Raw genomic sequence first — 18,116 nt, forward strand, 5'->3', positions numbered from 1 at the left:
CTTTTTTTTGCCTTGTGCTTTTGAGGAGATTCCCTAGGTATATAGGAATGTGTGGCAAGTAGACAGGATGGGTGGGCTGGGAAGTTCCAGGATTCCCATCCAGATGGACATGGCTTTGCGGGTCACGCAACCTGTTGGCTAGATGGCCCTGGACACATTGCACAGCCCTCTGGTGACACTGCCCCTCATGTGTCATCTGGATGAGGTGACCCCACACACAAGGATTCCCAGGGAAGGCTGTCTTCACCTATTTCATCTGCCTCTTCTCCCTGTCTGCCTTGTCCACACTATTGAAGAAGGACAACCCATCGGTACCTACAGGACGCCAGTGTGAAGTGGGAGACACTGCACAGGGGCCGGGCAGCCTGGGCTGCATCCACGCTGGTGGTGACCCTGGGCTGGGAACTAACCTCCGTGAGCCTGCAGGGGACCTCGCCAAGGCACGCTTGCAGCGCTGTGGCAGCCTGGTGACTAATGCTCACAGAAAGCATCTTCAAGATGCCTGGTATCTGATTGGAATTAGAGAAACAGTTTTGCTTTTAATGTTGCTATGTCATATTAACACTGATTATCTCGTAAGCCTAGTTAATTATGAACAGAACCCTATTTTACACATTGTGACAAAGGCAGAGACCTGGGGGTATAATCCTAAAGGACCAGGGATAACAAACAAAAAGACAAGGTTGAGATATTTTTAGTAATAATACTCAGAGGATTGGAATTGGAAACTAAGCAATATTGAAAGAAACTAAGAAAAGATGAATGGTCTGGGTGCGGTGGCTCACGCCTGTAACCCCACCACTTTAAGAGGCTGAGGCAAGAGGATCGCTTGAGGCCAGGAGTTCAAGACCAGCCTGGGCAACACAGTGAGACCCTGTCTCTACAAAACATTTAGAAAGGAATTAGCCACGTGTGGTGGTGTGCCTGTGGTCCTAGGTACTTGGGAGGCTGAGTTGGCAGGATCACTCAAGCTCAGGAGACAGGGGCTGCAATGAGCTATGATTAGGCCACCACACTCCAGCCTAGGTGACAAAGCAAGACTCTGTCTCAAAAAATAAAAGAGGTAATGAGAGACACAAAGCTTGATAATTTCTAAATAAAACAAAAATCCCAAATATTAATAGAACAAAAGCAAAGAAAAAAAAGGGAAAAAATTGATATTTTATATTTGCCACTGAGAGCAACAACTGCCCATGGTTAAAAAAAAAAAGAAAGAAAAGAAAGGAAAGGGAAAAAAATTATAGGCAGTGATGTGCTTGGTTCCTTCTATTAAAATGTTTGGGCAAAGAAGGAGACGGGTCTCCGGCCAGGTGTAACAGGGCTGGGTCTCGGCTGTGGGAAGAGGCCGCTCCAGCCACACCGAGGACCGACTGGGTCTGCCACGTGTGCGCCCAAGACACGGGCTGGGCATGGCCGGAGACACGGGAGGAGACGGGTGGCCGGTCAGGAGGCAGAGCGGGGAGCCGCAGCGGGCCCAGGGAGGGGCCGAGGAGGATGCCGGGGCCCAGCTGCAGCAGCTGGGTCGGAGCCGCGCCACCTGTGCCGCATTTCCCCGTGGTCGGCCACTTGTGCGTGATTGTCTCACGCAGACACTCATCCCGCGACTCTCCTGCTGCCACGGTGCCGGTGAGACCACCCTCGACTTCCTCAAACTGGCCTTTGAGAACCTCCCTCCATGGGCTGCCCGCCATCCCCTGGCTGTGGCCGGCACTCCAGGAAAGCAGCCTCTGCCCGGGCCTCCTGCAGGGCACGGCGGGACACCCACCCTCTGGGCCAGAGCAGCCCCCCGCTTCCCCCTCCAGCAGCTCACTCTGCTCCGGCAGCCGCGTCGCTCTGGCGGGTTTTGCCTGAGAGAGGATCACAGGAAACGTCTGCCCCACAGGCCCCACACGCCGCCCTCCCACACAGCCAGGCCCCAGCCTCCCCCCTCCCCGACTGGCCCGCCCTGCAGCTAGCCCTGCAGCTGGGCTTCTGCCCTGCCCCCCAGGGCACACTCCCCCCACGGCCCCCTGGAGATGTCTGTGACTGGGTGACAGGTCTGCTTAACCCCTAGGTGGTTTAGCAAGCCCACCGCACTCATGCTAATTTATGTCTTCCAGATTAGCCAAAAGAAAGGTGACATTTTGCCTCTATCTGCCTTGTCTTTGTTTTATCTTTCCATTCCATTGGAGCCTGGGGGAAACGGGGTGTGGCTTCGTCAGTTCCTGGAACATCAGCAACAGGGATGAACCTGACAGGAGCCACAGACCTTGCCCGGAGCAGTTTCTGTGGCTCTTTGCCAGAGCACATGTCTGTGTTCTGAGACACACAATTGCACTAACATAAAAATAAAACGCACAAAAAAACTAGACAAAGGAGCTAGAAGGTAGGAACAAGAACAGCAGCTGTGCACCACAGTTTGATAGACCCATCACCTGAGCGTGCTCCTCCTGGGAGCCTACCCTTTGCGGGGTGCTGCGGACACAGGCGGGCACCAGGCAGCGGTCACACGGTGTTCACTCTTAAATGTCACCTCCACAGAGAGACCCCTCCTCCTCTCCTGCCTACAGTCGACCCCACCGCCGCCTTGCTTTCCCCAACAGCGCAGAGCGCAGTCCAGCATTTAAGTGTTTGCCATCCATCTTCCCCAGCTAGAATGTGCGCTCCTGGGGACCAGGGCAGTCTCAGTTACTGCTGCAATCCCAGAGTTCATTAACATGGTGCCTGGGACATTGTTGCCTCCCCAGAATATTCATACTTGGGGAACGAATGGCCCACGTGATAACTGTGCCATAAGAAGGGAGCTGGGCATGGGTGGGACAAGTGGGAAGACCTAGGTGCTCAGGGAGGGCTTCTTGGAAGAGGGGACACCCAAGGATGGAGGCAACGCCTTAGGACAGCAAGGACAAAAGTTATGTGCCTAGTCAAAGAAAGTGGAAAGGAAATTCCAGGAAGAGAGGAACACAGAGTAGAGCAGCCCAGGGGACTGCATGGAGTGTGCCGGAACACAGCAGATGACACGGGGCGGGGGGAGGGGGCCGCGCTCGTGGGAACACAGGGGAGGGTGCGCAAGACAAGCTGGAGATGGGAGTGGAACAAAAGGTGCAGGTGCCCAGGAGAGCCAGGTGCAAATGTGGCGGGCGCCACAACCAGCAAAGGCAGTGCCTAACATGAGGCCCAAAGGATGCTGGGAGGAGGATGGTGGCAGGCGGAAGGCCAGGTGGAAAGGCCCGGGGGAGGGTGGGGACCTCTTCCAGGACCACGGGGTTGAGCCTGAGTGCCTGGGTGGAGACGGACGGCACAGGCCCCAGGGCTCCGTGGTCCTGCAAACGGCAGCTCCCGCCCCGCGCAGAGACAAACGGATGCGGCTGACGCACTGACCTTCTCAACCAGGTCTTCAGGGGCCTGTTCCTCGCAGAGGTGAATTTTATCTTCAATGCACTTCTTCAAAAGGTCTACCTTGCTTTTACTCTTGGACCGTGGCTTTCTCACCTTGGACTGTCGGAGAGGGGGGTGAGAGAAAACACGGGCAAGAGGGTCACTAGCGAGTCCACACAGCCTCCAGGGCTCCGCGGGCCGACAGAAGGTTCTGCAGCTCACAGAACTGCAAAACCTGCCTAAGGCCAGACGGGGCGGTGGGGGGCACCAAGACGTCCGTCCTACCTGCAGCTCGGGGGCAGCCAGGGCCTGGTCCAGGTTCCGGCACTCCGCCTCTCGCCAAGCAGTCTGGAATCGCTGCAGCAGGACTCGGGCCCGGATTCTGGGGAGGGCCAGGCTCCTGTCCATCTGAGCGAAGCAGCCGTGGACCTCCTGCTGCATCCTGAGCAGCTCCTCTTCGGACACGGACAAGGCCACGGAGCAGAGCTTCCTGGGAGGGAAGGACAGCAACATGCTCTTACCCAGAGACAGTGCGGTGCGGGGCTGGGGTGGTGCGGCCAGGGGTTCAAAGGTCATCAGTGAAATCCACGTCTGGAGAACGCAGGGCCAGCGCCTCAGCCATGCATTCATCCCACAAGCATTTCTTGAGCACTGATGTGTGTTGTGTTGGACATGATGTCATACTGGAGCTAAGAGTTAGAATCGAATGAGGCAAACCTGGGAGGGTATCTCTTCCAACAATTGTGACCTTGAGGACAACCTGGTCTTGCTTTAGAGACAGACGTGAAAACAAAGCATTGTCCACTGGCCAGTGGGACACCGTACATAGGGACCAGTGGCACAGAGGACAGTAGCTCAGCTCAGATCGGGGGCTCAGGACGAAGGGGGTCTCCTGCACTTGGTTCTAAAAGATGATAATTGACACAATCACTTAGTGGAAACCTATTCCATGCTGGAAACCACACTGAGTGGTTTGCTGTGACTGGTTGAATTGTGTTCCCGAAAAGATATGTTCAAGTCCTAACCCATGGTACCTGCGAATGTCACTTTACTTGGACACAGGGTCTTTGCAGATGTAGTTAAGAAGTTAAGACGAGGTTACACGGGAGTAGAGTGGGCCCTTAATCTAATCTGAGTGGTGTCCTTATAAGAACAGGAGAAGAGAGACAAACACGCAGGCAGAAGGCCATTTGAGGACGGAGACAGAGATGGAGTGACATGTCTATAGGCCAGTGAACACCAAGGACTGCCAGCAACACCAGAAGCTAACAGAAGGCACGGGACAGATCCTGCCCTAGAACCTTCGGAGGGAGCGTGGCACTACCCACACCCCCATCTTGGAATTCCGGCCTCCAAAACCCTGAGAGAACAAATGCCTTCTGTTTTAAGCCAGCCAGTCTGCGGTCCTCTGTTACAGAAACACTAAGCAGCAAATACGCTTCCCTGCCTCCCTGCCCATCCTTACGCCAACCTGGCCCTCACATCACAGTCGCAGAGAGGAGGAGCTCTTGCTTTCTTGCAGGATCCCTGCCCCCTCTAAAGGGAGAACAGCCACATGCTCACTCTCACGGCCACGCAGGGCCAGTCCTGGCCATGAGAGGCCACACGGGGGTCCGTGGGGAGCTTCTGGACAGAATCCCCCTCTGGCCCAGGAAGGGACAGTTCAGGGACTGGTCTTTTCTCTTTCTTCCTGCTCTGGGTGGTGTGCATCTGCTCACTCACTCCTTTAACAAAGTCTCTGTGACAAACATGGGTGCGTTTGGTTATTCTGGCAATGTTCTGCCAACAGTGGTGGCATAAAATGTGCTTTGTGGATGCTTTAAGTTTGGAAATATCTGCAGAACACCTATCAGGGTGGCCAGGGTCAGGCTTGGTGCACCCAAGTCTCAATGCGGGAAAGGGGCTGCAGGCCAGCTGGAAAGCTCTCTCATGGAGGCAGAATGGGACCTTCAGGGATGACATGAACCCTCCGTCGAAAACAGTCTGAAATCATGTGACACCCCTGTCCTGGGTTCCTCGTTCTGTGGGTCCAGAAACTGCAGCCACTCCCTGGCACCTTCCCCATTTGCACACAAGCCAAGGGAAAGCAGCTCTGAAGTGCATCTAAGTGTTATCCGTGCCCCACCTTCTAACCAGATCAGTCCTCAGTAGTCTCGGCTTAATCCCCTGTTATACAAGCACCAAGAGAATACAGAAATACAGGAGGCAGAATCTTAGCCCTGAAGGAGTTTGAAATCAAGGCAGGATCTTAGGAAAGAAGTCTCCAAGACACACATTCCCTGGCAAAAATATCCCTCATTAATTCCTACTTTACCTGACCAGTTTTGCAGCAACCCCATCTTGCTTGAAATTAGGAAGCTTATAAAAATATTCCAAAATGTGCAATGCCATTTTACATAATGCCTCAGAAATAAAGTCTGCAACCTTTTAAATAGAATCTTAAATAAGCAAAGTATATAAGCAGACTCACATCGTGTACAGAGTTGACCCTTTTAACCCTTAGAAAAATCACAGAGGTTTCTGATAGCCAAGTGAGAGGTCTTTTTCCTGTTAAATGCCTTAATCAGTGGCGACTTTATTAATACTCCCTGCAAAATGGATCCAAATGAAGTTGGAGAAAATAACCCATCTGGTAAAAGGAAAGCCAAATCTAATTCACACACTAAGAATCCAAAGCTAGTTTGAACATATAGAGAGAATTTGAGCAGAATAAATACTGTTGAGAATAACTCATGGGAATAAAAAATAGCATTTAAAGATTTGATTTTTACAGGCTTAGAGAAGTCAGCATCTTGTTTTCTCTGTCAAGAAAAGAAAAACTAACGAAGACTAAACAAATGAGGCCAGAATCACAATGGAGACAGAGGGGAAGGAGGCTGAGGTCACGCATGCAAACCAAGATAAGATCCCTCTCTCTGCAGACACTTGGGGACCCGCTCTCCTGGCAACAAGTCAGTCCCCAGGGACAAAAACCGTGTGGGAAGGGGCATGAAATCACTGAGGCCAGTAAGACCCGGGAGACAACTTCTCCCAAGGGAGGAAGAGACTGCAGACCAATGCTCCACCACCTACTGTCCATCAAAGGGTCCGAGAAGGCCCAGACTCTTATACAAATATTGTCTTCACATTTAACCCACTTGCTAGTATCATATGATGCTGAAAAGATTTCATTATCGTGGTCTTCATTTTACAGGCAAGAGAGATGAGACCCAGGGGGGTTAAGTGACTTACCCACACTCAACAGTAGGTGGTGGTCCTGGGATTTAAACCCAGGTCCCTTTGGTCTACACTGGCTGTGTCTCAACCCACGCTGCCTGTATTTGAGGCTCCTCCTGTTTCCAATCTTATGTGCCAGCCCCAAACAACTGCGGACAGCTCTGTCGGTCTCTATGGCACCACTAAGGCTGGATGCTCGGGCCAAGCCAAATCTCGGCCACACGAAAGAAAGGGCACAGGGTGCAGGGAGGGAAAGGACTGTAGGACGTTGGCCTCTCCGGAATCCGACTCCAGCTTGTCCTCATTGCCACAGCTCCCCATGTCTAGAAAATCTATTTGTGCAGTTTATGCATCATTTTCCAGTTACTGCAGGGGAAATGTTAGTTAGCTGCGGTCTACTTTCTCCTACTCAGAAGTAGAAGTCAGGCCCAGGGACTGCCGCAGAAAAGGGGGCGTGTGAGATTGTAAGGGCCAATCCGAGGGATGGAATCAGTTTAGATCCTCCAGATCAAGAAGGAGCACACAGAAGCCTAAGGAATACTAACTGAAATACTTTGCTTTTTCAGGCCACACGCTGTAGATATCCATCCCAATCATAATTTTTTTTCCTGCTTCCTATAGACTTAGAACTTCCTAATTGTTCTCAGTTATACAAAAGGAGATGTAATGAGTAATTTATCAGCCACTTTAGTATAAATTACTAAGGAGACTAAAATATTATGACACAATAAAGGTCTCTAAATTCCCTTAGCTTACATGTTAGCAATGTTTATGTTTGCTACGAGTCTACCACTAGACTCAAGCATTTAGTTTTGTAGCCTTGTCTTTGGCATTTTGGATTTTACTCTTATGTCGCCTAGAAGGTTTTAAAGCGTTGATGAGTGCCTGTCCACCTCCAGTCCTGTTTGGCCTGAAATATTTAACTGGCTGTAAGCCCCCTTTTGGCTCTTCAGTCCTCTTGGCCACTAGAGTCCCACCGAGGGACTGCATGGACCCAGGGCAGGTGACCACACCACCCTGGCAACACAGGGGACAAAATAAGGGTTTGGCCATAGATGCTGCCTCTGGCAGATCTTGGCCAAAAGGGGGAAATTGTAAACTAAAATAAAATCTTAAAGCTTCCTCCCACCAAAGAAAAAAAAAGAAGAAGAAAGAAGTAGAAGTCATTACATGGTTTTTGAGTTAATAATAAAAACAGCCCAATTAATGAACCAATGGATGAAAGGGCCGGGTGGAAAGACTGAGCCATGCGGTGTAAGAACCAAACCGAAGGCCCAGTATCACCGGTGGCCTTGGCATTTGGTGAGACCAGGAGGGCCCGGCGCGGCCCAGCCGCAGGGTCCGCTCCCCGCTCCCGGCGAGGCCCCTCCGGACAGGGAGACCCGCTCCGTCCGCTCCGCTCGCCCCGAGGAGCAGGTCTGAGCTCCCGGGTGGCCCGCGGGCGCCGGGGCCACAGCGCCCTCCTGTCTGCGCAAAGCCCAACTCCCACGGCCCTGGTTCCGCGCTCTGCTCAACCCCCCGTGGCCCTGCCTGGCACACGGGGTCCTCCTGCTGGCGTTTATGTGATCAAGAAATGCCACTGATCGCCCCTGTCCAGGGCCGCGTGTCCTGCGCCGGGCCGTCCCGTCAGCACGGGCGGCGAGCGGAGGGACGGAGGGGACGGACCGCAGCCTCACGCACGTGAAGACCGAGCGCTCCCAGCGTCGCACTCCCGCCTGCTCCTCCACCGAGGCCTCCGGAGCCCCGTCCTTCAGCCTCCGCCTCACGCTCTGGACGCCCTCCCGGTCCCTGTCCCGCTCCTCGCCCTCCAGCTGCGCGGCCCGGGCGGCCATCTCCCGGCCGTGCTCCTCCAGGATCTGCTGCAGGAAGAGCCGCGGCGCGCTGCGCTTGAGCAGCTCCTGGGTCATGGCCGAGCTCTGCAGGCGCCGCAGCTCCTCGGCGGCCTTCTCGGACAGCGAGAGGGTCAGGGCCCTGAGGTCGTCCAGGGCCGCCTGGTCCAGACGCTCCTGCAGCTCCTCCAGGGCGGCGCTGTGCTCGGCCACCACGCTCCGCCACCGCTGCAGGTACCGGCCACCGTCCTCGGCAGCCCGGAGGGCGTCGCCGATGCACAGCTGCTCCTTGCGCTGCTCCTTGTGCTGGCGGGAATGTAAAGGGGAAAATTCAGTGCGGGTAGGGCGCGGTGGGTACAGCCTTCGGGAAAACGCTTTGGAAATCCGTTGCAGAGGCACAGAATGTTTGTGGCCTTTCCCCCAACCACCTCACATTTAGAAAATTAGTTTTAAGAAAATAAAAGACAGTGAAAACTTCATGTCTTCAGCATTCATTGAACACATCTTTATTGAGCAGGCAAAGCCCAGGAGGCACACTACCCGGGTTCTAGTCCTGGCTCCTCCATTCACAAGCTGAGTGACCCAAAGCAAGTGTCTTACCTCTCTGTGCCTCCACTTCCTAATCTGTAAAATGGGGATAATAATAGAACCTACCTCGTAGAGTAGTTGTGAGTGTCAGGTGAGTTGCTTCATACATGTGTAGCTCTTAGAAAAGTACCTGGTGTGGAGTTCACACCGATACGTATCTGCTAGTAGTTTTACTATGTGCCAGGCACACAGTATCTGCAAATTGTGATATTTTAAGGGGAAAAATACCCTGAGATCATTGAGAGACAACTTAAATGAGGAGGTCACCGAAGGACCGTTAAGGAAGAAATCAGGAAAGAACACTCCTGGGAGAAAGGACTGTGGGCGTAAAGGCCCTGAGGTGGGGAAGAACCGCCGTGCACAAAGATGTCCGCTGCAGCGGTGTTTACAAGAGCAGGTCACAGAGTCTCAGTCCTATCTGAGAGAAGGTGACATGCTCTTCCTTTTGTTCACGGGTCCTGGTAACCAGAGTGTCAATTCATTCACTCTATAAATATACTTATTTAGCACCTACTATGTGTCAGGTAGCATCCTCAACACTGGGGCTACATAAATTTTTGCCTTCATGGAGCTATATTCTAATCGTGGGCAACTCATGGTATTTAACAAAAGTAGCTACAAGAAATAATATTCACAGAAGCCTTCCAGAATCTCTTGTAAGATCTGGAGTGCATCCATCCTTCTAGATCCGAACCCTGGACTGGGCCAGACATTGGAGACATGTGGTTCTGACCCCTTACCCAGTGGCTCAGAGGTGAATGAGGTGTTGCTCTGGATGTGATATATTTCAGTGGCCAAGGTCAGGGGCGTGGCTATCTGTTGGGCCCACACTCGGTAATATAATAGAAGGTAGAGTTTCCACTGATCACATTTAAAAGTTATTCTGCATCCCCTCCGCTCCCCCCAAACAGTGCCAGCCCACTAGCCCACCACCCAGGTGTCACCTGGCACATGCCATATACCCTCTCAATCTGTCCTGACTACCCGTGCTCTGTGCTGCCGGTTTAGGCCCTCATCTGCTCTCACCTGGCCAAATGCCACAGCCTCCCAGGGGCTTTGTGTTCCCAGGTTCCTCCAATTCCAACCAATGCAAGCTTCCGGAATCACAAATCTTATTTCTCTCTCTCTCTCTGTCTCTCTCTGCCTGAAAACCCTTCAGTGTTCCCCACCATCTTTGGGTGAAGGGTAACCCCCTCAGCCTTGCACACCATGCCCTCACAGGCTTGACGCCAACGCCCAGACAGGTCCACTGTGGCCCCCGCCCTCCCCTCTCGACATGCCTCGCCTCATCATGCTCTGAGCGCTCCCACACACAGGCCATGTGTGCCCCTCACTCAGTATTTGGCCTTGACCACAGTAATTAAACACTCTAAGTCTCAGTGTCTTCATTTAAAAGAAAATAGAAAAAACAGTATCATCTCCCTCATAGGGTTAATGTAGGGATTGAACAAGATCTCTTATATAACACACTTAGTGCAGTGCTAAGAAAACACTCAGTAAATGTTAGTACCTGTCATCAGCAGTCACTCAAACCAGCACTCTTGTTGCCTTGCCTGTGCAGACATGAGTATTCTACCACGACCTTCTGCTGTGTGCAGGCAGGATAGGACTTGGAAAATCCTGCTTGACACAGCAAACAGTCACTACCAATCAACTACAGATGGCACAGCACGATGCCTGCACAGTCGCCCTTCTGAGCACGCTGCTGGCAACACCTGGCACAGTACCTGGCACTCAGTGGGTGCTCAGAAATGGTCATGCAAAGGACAAATGGCACAATGCCTCATGTACCTTCTGCAGCAACTCTCGTCTTCTCTTAATTATTAACTTTTGGTGGAGCTTTTTCTTTTCCTGCTTTAAGTCATTGTCCAACTTCTGTTTTATAGAAAAGATTTCTGTCTGAGCTCGCTCCAGTAGCATTTCCATTTGATCTTCATCCAGGTACCCCGCTCTAGATGGAAAAGATGGCAAGCTAGTTAACGCACTCTCCAAACTCAGCTGTAGCTTGACTGCTGTTGTGGCTGAACATTTATCTCCACATTAGTTTGGTCTGAATCAGAAAAATCTTTACCCTCCAGAAGGATTAGGAGAATGGGCAGCTAAGATATTTGTAAAATAGCAGCAGAGTAAGGTCAGTGTCATTAGAGATGGGCAGAGAAAGCTCAACATGGGAGAGAGATCATCTGTTAGGGTGGAAATTGGCGAGAGTTCTGGGAGAAACTAACATTTGCAGGAACACTGTGGTACAGAGAGAATCTTCCAAGAGGAGATGGTGGATTAAAACTCTTGCTGTCAGGAGTAGCACAAACAAAGCCTAGGAGGTGACTGCAGGGAACACTGTGTCATGGCTCACTGTGTGCGTCAACCTGACTGGCCTAGGTGAAACGTTATTTCCAGGCATGTCTGTGATGGTGTTTCCAGGTGAGATCAGCAGAGCAGATGGTCCCCCCAGTGTGGGGGCGTCACCCAACATACTGAGGTCTTGAAGAGACCAAACAGGCAGAGGAAGGAGGAGTCTGTCCCTTTTTTTCTGCCTCACAGCTTAAGGTGGGATATCTCATTTCATCTTCTCCTGGCCTGGACTGAGATGTACACTATCTGCTCTCCTGGTCCTCAGGCCTTCAGACTTGGACTGAGTTACAACTCCTGATTTCCTGGGGCTCTGTCTTGCAAACGGCAGACAGTGGGACTTCTCACCCTCCATGATTGTGTGACCCAATTCCTATAATCAATCTCTCTCTCTCTCTCTCTCTCTCTATATATATATATATATATATATATGTATGTAAAATATATGTGTATATTTGAGGGCTGTCCAGGAAGTATCCAGCCATTGTTAATGTAACATTCTATTAATAATGGTTGGATACTTTCCAGACAGTGCTTTATATATTTTCTATTAGTTGGGTTTCTTGGGAGAACCCTGACAAGTACACTCTGCTACCACCCCCTACTACTGTTCCTAGTCTGTGTGCATCCCTGGGCTGGGTCTCCAGCTTGGCACAGGGTCACCTCTCAAGGGAGGCTTCTTGAAGGAATGAATAGTAGATACACATTTTAGAAATATACATCTGTGTCAGTCTTTTCAAAGAGAATTAAAAAATAAGAGGTAAAATATTCTTCCCTGTATCTGCTTACAACCAGCTTTTAGGTACTTCAATTGAAGGCAGGAAACTATTTCTCTCACCTAAGCGGAAATTAATCAGGAAGCTCAAGTAAACAGCAGTGCTACATTTATTAGCATCTTTAGGTGGGAAGTGTTTGCATAATTTGCACCTTAGGGAATCCTTATTAAACAGGGCAGGAGAGGAACACAGCCCTGACAAAATTACCTAGGCAGTAAAACCAATTCATAAAACCACGAATTGTTGCTGTAAGAGAGCCAAAAAGCCAACTTTATAGTCATGTCCCTATTCTTTTTAGAACTTCTCATAATCCAACGAGAATATATTTCATCGTTTGCAATTAAGCCGCCTGAAAGCAGAGTTGTGGGGAACGCTGTGGACCACCAAGGGACTGCACGGATGAGAACTCTGCAATGCCACCATTTATCTGACCCCATGGCACCCAGGTGCTGCCGAGATAAACCATCCAGAATCCATGGTAAGCATCTCTGGATTTATACCTAATGCCAAAGCTGAGTGCTAGAGCCAGCAGTGTGCTCGAACTCAGAGAAGTGGGCTTTTCCATCACACGGTCGACGCGAGCCCCATCATGGATTTCTCCAGAAAGTGTTGATGGGGATTTCCTTCACAGTTGTCCAGGATGGGCACTATAACATCAAGGTTGGCTGTGAGTTAACACCGGCTGAAGCCGAATGATAGGCACACAGCAGGGTTCATTATACGATTATCTTGACTGTTGTGTATGTGCAAAGGATTCTATAATGCAAAGGATTTTTACAACTAGAGAATTCTTCTTAAAAGATAAGTAAGGGAAAAGGGGGCGGGGCAAGATGGCAGAATAGAAGCTTCCAGCGATTGTCCCTCCGCACGAACACCGAATTCAACAACTATCCACGCAAGGAAGCACCTTCAGAAGAACCAAAAATCAGGTGAGGGATCACAGTACTGGCTTTGACACTATATGAAGGAAAGAGGCACTGAGGAGGGGGCAGCAAGGACAGCCTTGCGCTGCCTGTGCCTCCCTTCCCCATCCCCGCAGTGTCGCCAGACAAGGGGACACAGCACAGGGCACAGTTCTGCTGGCAACCACAGAGGGGTATTTAGACCAGCCGCCCAGAGGGAAACCCAAGTTCTGCCCAGAGGGAAACCAAGTTTCACTGGCAGATGAAAAATGGCCTGGGGTCTGGACCAAATTCCAGGACAGTCAGGCCACAAAGGCTGCAGTCCTTGGGCAATCCCTGTGGTTCGAAGCCAGTGGACTTGGGGTGCACGTGACCCATTGAGACACCAGCAGTGGTGGCCAAGCCAGTGCCTGTGTCACCCCTCCCCCAACTCTAGGCAGTGCAGCTCAGGGAGTCTTCTTCCATTTGGGGAAAGGAAAGGGAAGAGTTCGGAGAACTTTGCTTTGCATCTCGGTAGCAGCTCAGCTACAGTAAAATAAAGCACCAAGCAGACTTCTGAGGCCTGAGTTCCAGCCTTAGTTCCTGGATGGCATTTTTAGACCCACCTTGGGCCAGAAGGAAACACGCTGCCCTGAATGGAAGGAGCCAGTCCTGGCAGGATTCACCACCTGCTGACTATAGAGTCCTTGGGCTCTGAATAAACATCACAGGTAGCCAGGCAACAGTCACCACAGGCTTTGGGTGAGACTCGCTGGCTTCAGGTGTGAGCTGGCACTGGTGGCCACGAGGGAGTGCCCACGTCACGGCAGCCCAGCACAGACAGTGAGGGAAGAGAGTGAGGGACTTTGCCTAGTAAGCCAGGGAATTCTCCCATATCTTACCCAAGTACACAAAGGTGTTACCACCAGGAGTCTGCAAGAATCACAGCATTACTGGGATTGGGGCACCCCCAGTGCTGATACAGCTGTAGTGACCAAAGACCTAGACCACAATACTCAATTCTCTTTGATATCTGGAAAGCCTTCTCAAGAAGGATATATTCAAACAAGCCCAGACTGCGAAGACTGAAATAAATACCTACTCTTCAACACCCAGACATTGACGAACATCCATAAACATCAAGAATATCCAGGAATACAGACCTCACCAAATGAACTACATAAGGTACCAGTGACCAATCCCAGCGTGATGGAGACATGTGACCCTTCAGAAAAAGAATTCAAAATAGCTGTCCTGAAGAAGCTCACTGAACTTCAAGACAACACAGAGAAGGAATTCAGAATCCTATCAGAGAAGTTTAACAAAGACATTGAAAGAATAAGAAAAAATGAAGCAGAAATTCTGGAGCTAAAAAAATGAACTGGCAAACTGAAGCGTCAGTCTTTCAACAGCAGGACTGACCGAGCAGAAGAATAGTGAGCTTGATGACAGGCTATTTCATAACACACAGTCAGAGGAGAAAAAGAAAAAAAGAAGGAAGCATACCTACCAGACCTAAAAAATAGCCTCAAAAGGGCAAGTCTAAGAGGATGTAGAAAGAGACTGAGGTAGAAAGGTTATTCAAAGAAATAAGGGAGAACTTTCCAAACCTAGAGAAAGATATCAATATTCAGGTACAAGTAGGTCATAAAACACCAAGCAGATATAACCCAAACAAGATTACCTCAAGGCATTTAATAATCAGGCTCATGGATAAAGGAAATGTCCCAAGGGACCCAAGAAAAAAGAAAAAAATAATAACATATAAAGGATCTCCAATACAGCTGGCAGCAGACTTCTCAGTGAAAACTTGTAGGCCAGGAGAGAGTAGCATGACATATTCAAAGTGCTAAAGGAAAAAAACCTTAACCCTAGAACATTATTACACCCTGCAAAAATATTCTTCAGACATGAAGGAGAATAAAGACTTTCCCAGACAAAGATATTTCATCAAAACCAGACCTGTCCTATAAGAAATGCTAACAAGTTCTTCAATATGAAAGAGAAGGAAGTTCATGAACAATAAGAAATCATCTGAAGGTATAAAACTCACTGATAACAGTACACAAATACAGAATACTCTATTGTATTAATATAATTGCGCTGTATAAATTGCTTGTATCTTGAGTAGGAAGACTAAAAGGCAAACTTATCACAAACAACTACAACAACTTTCTAAGAGACAGCATAAAAAGATATGGATGGAAACAACGAAAAGTTAAAAAGCAATGGGGGGAAGGAGTTAAAGTGTAGAATTTCTTTTAGATTTCTTTTTGCTTATTTGTTTATTTGTAAGGAGAGCTGTAGTATGTTTGAAATAATTGGTTATAAAATGTTTATTACAAGCTTCATGGTAACCTCAAATCAAAAAACCTACAACAGATACACAAAAAGTAAAAATCAAGAAATTAAAATACACTACCAGAGAAAATCATTTTTAACAAAGGAAGACAAGAAGAAAGAAAGAAAGAGAGGACCATAAAACAACCAGAAATTAAATAACAACATGGCAGCAGTAAGTCTTACATATCAATAATAACATTTAATGTGAATAGACTAAACTCTCTAATCAAAAGACATAAAGTGGATGAATAGATTAAAAAAAATACCCAACTATATGTTGTCTATAAGAAACCAACTTCACCTATAAATATACACATAGACTGAAAATAAAGGGAAGGAAAAAGATATTCCATGCAAATGGAAACCAAAAAGAGCAGGAGTAGCTATACTTCTATCAGATAAAATAGATTTCAAGACAAAACCTGTAAAAAGAGACAAAGAAGATCGTGATATAATGATAAAAGGGCCAATTCAGCAAGAGGATATAACAATTCTAAGTATATATGCACGCAACACTGGAGCACCCAGATTATCTAAAGCAAGTATTATCAGAGCTAAAGATAGAGATAGACCCCAATACAATAATCGTTGGAGACCTCAACAGCCCACTTTCAGTACTGGACAGGTCATCTAGACAGAAAATCAACAAAGAAATATTAGATTTAACCTGCACTACAGACCAAGCGGACCTAATAGATATTAATAGAACGCTTCATTCAACAGCTGCAGAATGCACATTCTTCTCCTCAGCCCATGGATAATTCTCAAGGATAGACCATACGTGAGGCCAAAAAACAAGTATCAAAAATTTTTTAAAAAATTGAAATCATATCAAGTATTTTCTCTGACCAAAATGGAATAAAACTAGAAATCAATAACAGGAAGAACATCAGGAACTACAGAAACACAGAAATTAAACAATATGGTCCTGAATGACCAGTGGGTCAATGAAAAGATTAAGAAGCAAACTAAAAAATTTCATAAAACAAATGAAAATGAAAACATAATGTATCAAAACCTATGGAATACAGCAAAAGCCATAAGAAAAGAAAAGTTTATAGCAATAAAATGCCTACCTCAGGAAAGTAGAAAAGTTTCAAATAAACAACATAATGATGCATCTCAAAGAACTAGAAAAACAAGAACAAACCAAACCCAAAATTAGAAGAAAAGAAATAATAAAGATTAGAGCAGAAATAAATGAAACTGAAACAACAATAACAAAAATCCAAAAGATCAATGAAACAAAAACTTGGTTTTTTGAAAAGATAAACAAACTTGACACATCTTTAGCCAGACTAAGAAAAAAAGATAGAAGATCCAAATAAACAAAATCAGAGATGAAAAAGGAGACATTACAAACAGTACTATAGAAATTCAAAGGAACATTAGAGACTAGTATGAGCAATTATATGCCAATAAATTGGAAAACCTAGAAGAAAGGGATAAATATCTAGAAAGCTATAACCTATTGAGATTGAACCAGAAAGAAATTCAAAACCTGAATAAACCAATAACAATAAGATAGAAACAAAAATAAAAGGTCTCCCTTCAAAGAAAATCCCAGAATCCAATGCCTTCACTGCGGAATTGTACCAAGCATTCAAAGAAGAATTAACATCTATCCTACTTAAACTATTCCAAAAAATTGAGGAGGAGGGAATATTCCCAAACTCATTCTGCAAGGCCTGTATTACCCTGATACAAAACAAGACAAAGACACGACAACAAAAAAATAAAATAAAAAATAAAACTATAGACCAGTATCTCTGATGAACATAGATGCAAAAATCCTCAACAAAATACAAGCAAACCTAATCGAACAACTCATTAAAAAGATTACCCATCATGATCAAGTGGGATTCATCCCAGATATGCAAGTATGGTTTAACATACACAAATCAATCAATGTGATATATCGTATCAACAGAACAAAGAACAAAAACCATGTGATCATTTCAATTGATGCCGAAAAAGAATTTGATAAAATTCAACGTCTCTTCATGACAAAAACTCTCAAAAAACTGGGCATAGAAGGAAGTTACCTCAACATGATAAAAGCCATATGGACTCACACAGCAAGTATCATACTGAATGGGGAAAAACTGAAAGCCTTTCCTCTAAGATCTGGAACAAGACAAAGATACCCACTCTCACCACTGGTATTCAACATAGTACAGGAAGTTCCAGGTAGAGCAATCAGGAAAGAGAAAGAAATAAAGGCATCCAAATTAGAAAGAAAGAAGTCAAATTATCCTTCTTTGCAGATGATACGATCTTCTATCTAGAGAAACCTAAAGATTTCACCACAAAACTATTAGAACTGATAAAGAAATTCAATAAAGTAGGACACAAAATCAACATACAAAAATCAGTAGCATTTCTGTATGCCAACTATAAACAATCCAAACAAGAAAGCAATCCCATTTACAATAGCTACAAATAAAATAAAATACCTAGGAATAAACTTCACCAAAGAAGTGAAAGACCTCTGTAATGAAAACTATAAAACATTGATGAAATAAAATGAAGAAGACACACAAAAATGGAAAAATATTCCATGCTTGTTGAATCAGTATTGTTAAAATGCCCATATCACCCAAAGCGATCTACAGATTCAGTGCAATCCCCATCAAAAGACCAATGACATTCTTCACAGAAATAGAAAAAAGAATCCTAAAATTTATATGGAACCACAAAAGACCCCAAACAGCCAAAGCAAAAGGAACAAAACTGGAGGAATCACATTATCTGACTTCAAATTATACTTCAGAGCT

The 18,116-nt window shown here is 47.3% G+C and overlaps 1 protein-coding gene across 4 annotated transcripts in view; it reads right to left on the minus strand.

The window, feature by feature from the left end:
• EVC2 (EvC ciliary complex subunit 2) overlaps positions 1-18,116 on the minus strand; it is a 130,365-nt gene that overhangs the window by 35,361 nt on the left and 76,888 nt on the right. For all 4 annotated transcript variants that reach the window (XM_045528269.1, XM_045528268.1, XM_045528267.1 and 1 more), the window contains 4 exons: positions 10,782-10,941; positions 8,254-8,708; positions 3,643-3,847; positions 3,361-3,477 (listed from right to left, as the gene is read on the minus strand). In XM_045528269.1, coding sequence (XP_045384225.1) covers positions 3,361-3,477; positions 3,643-3,847; positions 8,254-8,708; positions 10,782-10,941 — 937 coding nt within the window. The remainder of the gene's footprint in view (positions 1-3,360; positions 3,478-3,642; positions 3,848-8,253; positions 8,709-10,781; positions 10,942-18,116) is intronic.

Source organism: Lemur catta, chromosome 17 (genome assembly GCF_020740605.2).
Source record: "Lemur catta isolate mLemCat1 chromosome 17, mLemCat1.pri, whole genome shotgun sequence".
In the NCBI taxonomy this organism is placed as follows: domain Eukaryota; kingdom Metazoa; phylum Chordata; class Mammalia; order Primates; family Lemuridae; genus Lemur; species Lemur catta.